Source organism: Bos grunniens, chromosome 18 (assembly GCF_055505025.1).
Source record: "Bos grunniens cultivar Pamir isolate PY7600 chromosome 18, Bosgru_T2T1.0, whole genome shotgun sequence".
Taxonomy (NCBI): Eukaryota; Metazoa; Chordata; class Mammalia; order Artiodactyla; family Bovidae; genus Bos; species Bos grunniens.
In genome coordinates this window covers 51,389,666-51,395,894 of record NC_141182.1, presented here as the reverse complement: position 1 = coordinate 51,395,894, position 6,229 = coordinate 51,389,666, and the positions used below count along the sequence as shown (strand labels likewise).

Sequence of the window (6,229 nt, the reverse complement as noted above, 5' to 3'; positions counted from 1 at the left end):
GGCTCTGGGAAGCTTGTGTCTGGTTTCTTCTGGACTTAGCCCCACATGCCTTTTTCCTTTGTTGATTTTGCTTCATAGGTGACAGTGCCTGCAATGCGGGAGAACTGGGTTCAATCCCTTTATCGGGAAGATTCCCTGGAGAAGGGCATGGCAACCCACTGCAGTGATCTTGTCTGGAGAATTCCATGGACAGAGGAGCCTGGTGGGCTACAGTCCATGGGGTCACAAAGTGTCGGACACGACTATGCGACATTTTGCTTCATAACCTTTCATGATAATAAATTGCAGCTGGTGCCAGATGAATACGGCTGGTGCCTGAGTCCTGAGTCCTCCTAGCAAATCCTGAAACATGGGGGTGATCTCAGGGGCCCTGACATACTCTTTTCTCCTCCTTAGAACTTGTTGCCACTGACCATCCTATCATATTTGCTATTTATCTTGCTTATTGTCCACTCCCCACCCCCACCTCCACCCACGGCCCACCCCCACCTTCTTGGTCTCTGCAGGAGCCCAGCATCACTGACACAGACCCACAGAAGAGGGAGAATATTTGCTGAACAACTATAACAGTTTTATTTCCAAAGGTGGGGTCCCTCCCTGGTCTTGATGTGGGAAGGGGGCCTTTGGCCAGAGCTGCAGAGCTGAGTGGGACCAGGTGAACAGGGGCAGCTAGCTCGGGAGGCTGGTGGGCCCACGAAGCCACATCACACGGGTTCCATCTGCAGCTCCTCCCCGTCCACAGCCTCTATCTGGTGGAAGGCGGCGTGGGAGCCGATGACTACGAGAGTGGCTCCTGCAGGAAAATGGGCAGTTCAGGGCCTGGTGGCCTCACCTGGCCCCCACTGCCCACAGCGCTGCCCAGACCCTGTACTCACCCAGGACCCAGAAGACAGCGGAGCCTGCGCCAGCCAGCCAGAAGAAGGGAAAGGAGACGCCCCCAGCCAGAGCATACTGATGGGCAGGGCTCACCTCACGGCCTGTGGGGCAGAGGGCATTGTGCCTCCTCCCAGAGTAACCCCTGATGCTCCCCCAAAACTCACAAGCTCTGGGAGCCTCAGGGTCTAATCTAAACTTGTGCCAAGGCCCTCCAGCCCTTGGCCCCACCCACTGACCGTGGGAACACAGAGTGCCTTCCTCAGCCCCCTGCCCTCTGCCCTTCAACCCCACTTCTGCTAGGAAGCTCCCAGCCTCCCTCTCCTGACTAGTTCTCCTGCTCCAACCTGCACTCGCGCAGATCTGGAACCTCCAACTGGCAGCCTAAGAGCCAAATCTGACGTGGGGATGTGTCTTTTGAGTCTGCACATTATTCCATCAGAATTTGGTTTGTGGCTGCTGGAAAAACTGGATAATTTCATGTAACAATAGGCCGGCCCTCTGCATCCACGGATGGAAACCCGTGGATCATTGTACTACATCATTTTTCATAAAGGACTTGAGCATCGGTGGACTTTGCCATCCATGGGGGCTCCTGGAACAATCCCCTATGGACACCAAGGGGCAGCTGTACAGATGTCTGGCTTCTCGTGGTGGATTGGAAGGTCGGATCTGCAGGTACTGGTGGCAGCAGTGGCTGAAGCCAAGTCGTGTCTATACTCCAAGCGCTCCCTCCATACCCTGGGCTAGCCCGATGCGCCCTCCACCCAGCCCACCTTTGTCATGTATAGGACCGGTAGGCTTCTGAAGCATTCTGTCTTAGGTCTACCTGTTCATCTGAGCCCAATTCCCCCTTATCCCCAGTCCAAAGCCCTTGAGCATCCCCTAGCTGGGAACTCAGGGCCCTCTGTTTTATTTTTAAATCTTCTGCCAGCACCTTACATAATGTGTGACTTAGTTCCCTGATGGGGGATGGAACCCATGCCCCCTGCGTTGGAAGCATGGTCTTAACCACTGAACCACCAGGGAAGTCCTCAGGCCTGTCTTTCTTCTCAGTGGTGTTCCCGGTGTCAGTCTGGGACCACGTGAGCCACAGGGCTCAGCTTCCCTCTCTGAGAAATCCCAAGATTTCCACTTCCACCCCAGGAAGCAGGAAAGGGGGAGCACGGATATAGGCCAGTGAGAAGTCGCCACCTGGTGGCCGATGTGGGTACGTGCAGCTGACGTTTTTGGCAGGAGGTCAGGCAGGAGGGAGAGGGAAAGAATAGGTTTAAGGAGTCAGGAGGAGGTGGGTTCTGGGGTATCTTCTGGACTTGGGGGATAGCAACTTGCGGGGCTGTGAGTGGGTGGGAGCATCACGTGTGTCTGAGACTTTAAGGGACCGAGTTTGGGGAAATCTAGTGTAGATAGAGGCTTGGGCAGACGTGGGTTCAAAAGGACTTGGGTTTGATGTCAAAAGGTTTGCGTTCCAAGAGACCAGGATGTGAACAGTCTGGGCAAGGGATTTCTCACCAAACAGCACAAACTTGGACTGCAACGTGCGCAGATAGAGGATGTAGCAGGCGCCAAAGAAGACAGCCAGAGCCACCAGCAGCATGGGAGACGTCGCCCTGGAAGGGGCAGGGAGCCATGCGTCAGGGAGCTGGGGCTAGGCCAGACAAGGAGGCCCTGACCTTCCCATCGGCGGATGGCAAGCGATCTGCTTGGGGCCGAGTAAGTCACATTTGGTCACACTGAATCCTGGCCAGGTTGATGGGGGGACTAGGGACCTGGCCCTTCGGTGAAAACTTCCGGCAGAACTATCCCATGGGAATGGGGCCCGGGCAGTGAGAGGTGCGGCCGGATGCTGAGGGTGGGGTAGGCCAGCGCGGGCCACGCAGCCTGGTGGGGGTGGGGACGGGGCGCGGACTGGCCGAAGAGGCACTCACACACAGTACAGGATGAGGCCCAGAAACACGAACACATAGTTGCTCTGGTAGTACTCCACGTTGCGTACGAGGCGCTGGCACAGCTCGCCCAGGTTGCGGGGCCGCGAGAAGCGCCGCTGGTCCACGAAGGAGCCCCAGGACCGGATGGTCGCACGGCGCCGCTCCAGCCACTCGCGGCCCGCGCCAGATGGAATCAGTTTCGGCAGCAGGGTCCTGATGGGTGAGGGGTCACGTCAGCGATCGACCGACCGGGATGGAGTCCGGACCCTCCAGCAAGAAGAGGACCGAGGGGGGCCGGACTCCGGGGTTCTGGGGTGGATAATGGTCCCAGGCTCCTGGATCTCAGGGGAGAAAGGGGCTGAGGGCCCAGACTCCTCGAAGACGACAACAGAGGCCCAAGCTCTTAGGTCTAGAGGCCAGGATTCCTAGGACCCCCAGGGGGAAGGGGTCGGGGGACCAGGACTCCCGGGTCTCGGTTGCTCACGCGGCGCTCAGTCCTTCCGCCTCGGCATCCTTCTGCTGGTCCTTCTCGACCGCCATGTCTATGTTGTCTGGGAAAGAACTGAGGAGCCCAGGGCTCTGCAGACCCCGCGGGCCCCGCCCGAGCCCGGCCTCACCCAGCAGAGCTATAGCGGACGTGTAGCCGTTCTGGAGCCGCTGGGGAACTGTAGTTCTGCTGCCGAGCATTGTGGGAGTTGTAGTCCTGATGGTGCCGGGTGAATGGGCACCATGATGGTGGCATGACTCGCGAAGCACTTTGGGAGTTGTAGTCGTGTAAAATAACCCAGAGCCCCTCTGGGCATTGTGGGAATTGTAGTTTCCGAATTAGGACGCGTGGAGTCGGGGAAGGTGAGTTGTCAGGAGTCAGGGCGTTAGGCAAGCTCTAAAGGCAAGAAGACGCTGTGTACTCCCCCGTGCAGGCTACAATTGGGACCGTGTAGAGCTGTCGTTCTGTCTCTAGGAGGTATAAAAAAAACACTTGATAAAACACTCAGATGTTCTGATTCAGCAGATCTAGGGCGAGACCCTTCATCTGCGTTTCTAACAATTTTCTAGGTGATGTTGATGCTTCTGGTCCATGGCCCACATTTTGAAAAGCGAGACTGTAAAGAATTCGTGGGAGTCTATTCCTTCCTTCCTTAACAGGCTAGTGATGGGGCCATGGTTGCTGGAGGGGGTGTCTAAGGTGGGGAGCAAAGCTCCAGCCCCACCCTTGGGCTCCCAAGGATGAATGGGTTAGGATTAGGGACCTTGGTTAGGGTGAAGGGAAGTGGAGGGAAAGGTTGAGATTTTATTTTTTCAATTATCATTTTTTTGTCCAGTTTTATCGAAGGGGTGAGAATTTTTTAAAGATGTAGATGTCATAACTAAGAGCTGGGATTCTGGGGTCAGAGGTCAAACTTCAAGCTGTGTTGAGCTCATCACCTCCCTGAACCTCAGTGTCTTCATCTGGACAGTGAAGATCCTGGGAGTACCACACTCATGGGATTGAGATTGGGTTGAATGATCCATGTAAAGTGCTTGAAAGAGTCTTGATATTCCATAACTTTGATAAACAGTAGTCCATTGCCACTACATTATCATGGCTGTTATAATTATTTCTAGAGTTCAGCCTTCTCAAAAAATTAAAAAAAAATTTTTTTTGTTTATTTTTGGCTACATCAAGTCTTAGTTACAACACATGGTGCTTAGTTGGTTTGTGGCATGTGGGATCTTGGTTCCCAGACCAGGGATCGAACCCAGGTCCCCTGCATTGCAAGGTGGATTCTTAAGCACTATATCACCAGGGAAGTCCCAGCCTTCTCACTGGCCCCTTGGATGTCCCAAAGAGTGGCTGGTGTCTGAGACATGGGCCTTTCTTTCCCCTGGTTCCCAGAATCTTAGCTCTCTCAGTCTTCTCCCCTGCCGCAGGGTGAGTTGTAGAAAACCAGCCGGCATTCTAAGCAGGTGCACCAGAATGGCCTCAAGAAGTGTATAGAAGTTTCGGGAAGCCAAAACTTCTTCTTACACAGACTGAGAACCTCATTTTCCGAGGCTGGGTGCGGCTAAAGGAGAACACCCAATGAAATATTTGGTGGCTCAGACGGTAAAGAATCTGCCTGCAATACGGGAGACCCAGGTTTGATCCCTGGGTCGGGAAGATCTCCTGGAGATGGGAATGGCTACCCACTCTAGTTTTCTTGCCTGGAGAATTCCATGGACAGAGGATCCTTACAGGCTACAGTCCATGGGGTCGAGTGAGCAAATGACATTTTCACTTTTCCTCTTTGACAGCCCCAGGCTTTTAGTAGAAGCTTGTTCAGGTTTCCCACTTGGGCCGAGCTGGGCTTCAGGAAATTGGGGTAGGAGGTTTCCTGTGAGTCCACAGTTAGTCCAAAGCATTAATAGGGGAGCAGCCACCTAATTTCAAAGTAATGGGAGCAGTGGAGGTAACTGGAAGAGCCCCCAAGCGAAACATGAGTCTTGAAGAGCAGAGGGTAGGAGGCAGAGACCCAGCTGCCTTCTTCCAGGGCCAACTTTGGGGAAATGGGATTTGACTTTTGTTATGAGAGCTCTGGGGCTTCCTCATACAACACAAATAAAAGTCATTTCACTCATAACTCATGTTTGTGTTCTGTGAGTACTTGCTCTGAGCAGAGGACATAATAAGCAAAGGCCTGGAGGTGTCAAAAAGCATGGGCTGTGGACGGTGGGGTCGAGAGGCAAGGACATTATGGGGAGGGACCCTCTGAGTGTGGCAGGGGGGGACTTGACATAAGGGCAATGGGAGGGAGGAGCCCCTTGAAACAGGGATTGTGGGAGGAAGCCCTAAGGCGGAGATACTGTGAGAGATGGGAAGATTCCTGAGACAGGGGGGTGAGGGGAGACCAGGGAAAAGGGGCCTATGGCAAGCGAGCCATGAATTAGGGGGATGGCTGGAGATAAGGGGGTCCCTCCAGCCTGAGGCCACCTTCCTGCCTCTTGGATCCCTGGAAGAAATGGAGCTGGGAGGATAGGAAGATAGACAATTGGAAACCTGGGTTATGTATCTGCTGTGTGACCTCAAGGAAGTCCCTGCCCTCTCTGGACTTCAGATTGCCCACCTGTCTATGGGAGTATTCCTTTCCCTGTATCCGGTGAATAAAGTAGGTTCTCTGGCCTCCCTAGGGGAGGTCCAGGCTCACAACACTTACCAGGACCAGGCTCTGCCCTGGGCACCACAGGCAGTGTCTGGCATCATGACCCCTGCCCTCTGACTGTCTTCCCCTGCAGATTAAGGCACTCTTCCTCAGCACTGTCTTGTGTGGTGGGCACGCGCACACACTCACACTCATGTGGACTCTCAGCATCCCAGACATTTGAGCTGGGAGGCAGGTAGGCCAAGGACCAGCCCCAGGCCTTCCTCTCACTGCCATCTCTGTTAGAAAGGCTGCCTCAAGGGAAGTGGT

General features: G+C 54.5%; 1 protein-coding gene across 1 annotated transcript; it reads right to left on the bottom strand.

Annotated features, from left to right (window-relative positions):
* Positions 1-549: 549 nt before the first annotated feature.
* RABAC1 (Rab acceptor 1) lies at positions 550-3,363 on the bottom strand. Its single transcript, XM_086352785.1, has 5 exons — positions 3,286-3,363; positions 2,802-3,014; positions 2,386-2,483; positions 876-977; positions 550-793 (listed from the first exon to the last, which is right to left on the bottom strand). Exons 1-5 carry the CDS (start codon positions 3,339-3,341, stop codon positions 705-707), a joined length of 558 nt encoding a protein of 185 aa, XP_086208911.1. The 5' UTR covers positions 3,342-3,363; the 3' UTR covers positions 550-704.
* Between the last annotated feature and the right edge of the window lie 2,866 nt (positions 3,364-6,229).

Coding starts and splice junctions, on each gene's coding strand:
- RABAC1 (XM_086352785.1), bottom strand. CDS start 3,341: ATGGCGGTCGAGAAGGACCAGCAGAAGGATGCCGAGGCGGAAGGACTG. Junction 3,015..3,285: donor GCGGAAGGACTGAGCGCCGC/GTGAGCAACCGA, acceptor CTCACCCATCAG/GACCCTGCTGCCGAAACTGA. Junction 2,484..2,801: donor GGCCTCATCCTGTACTGTGT/GTGAGTGCCTCT, acceptor TGCCCCTTCCAG/GGCGACGTCTCCCATGCTGC.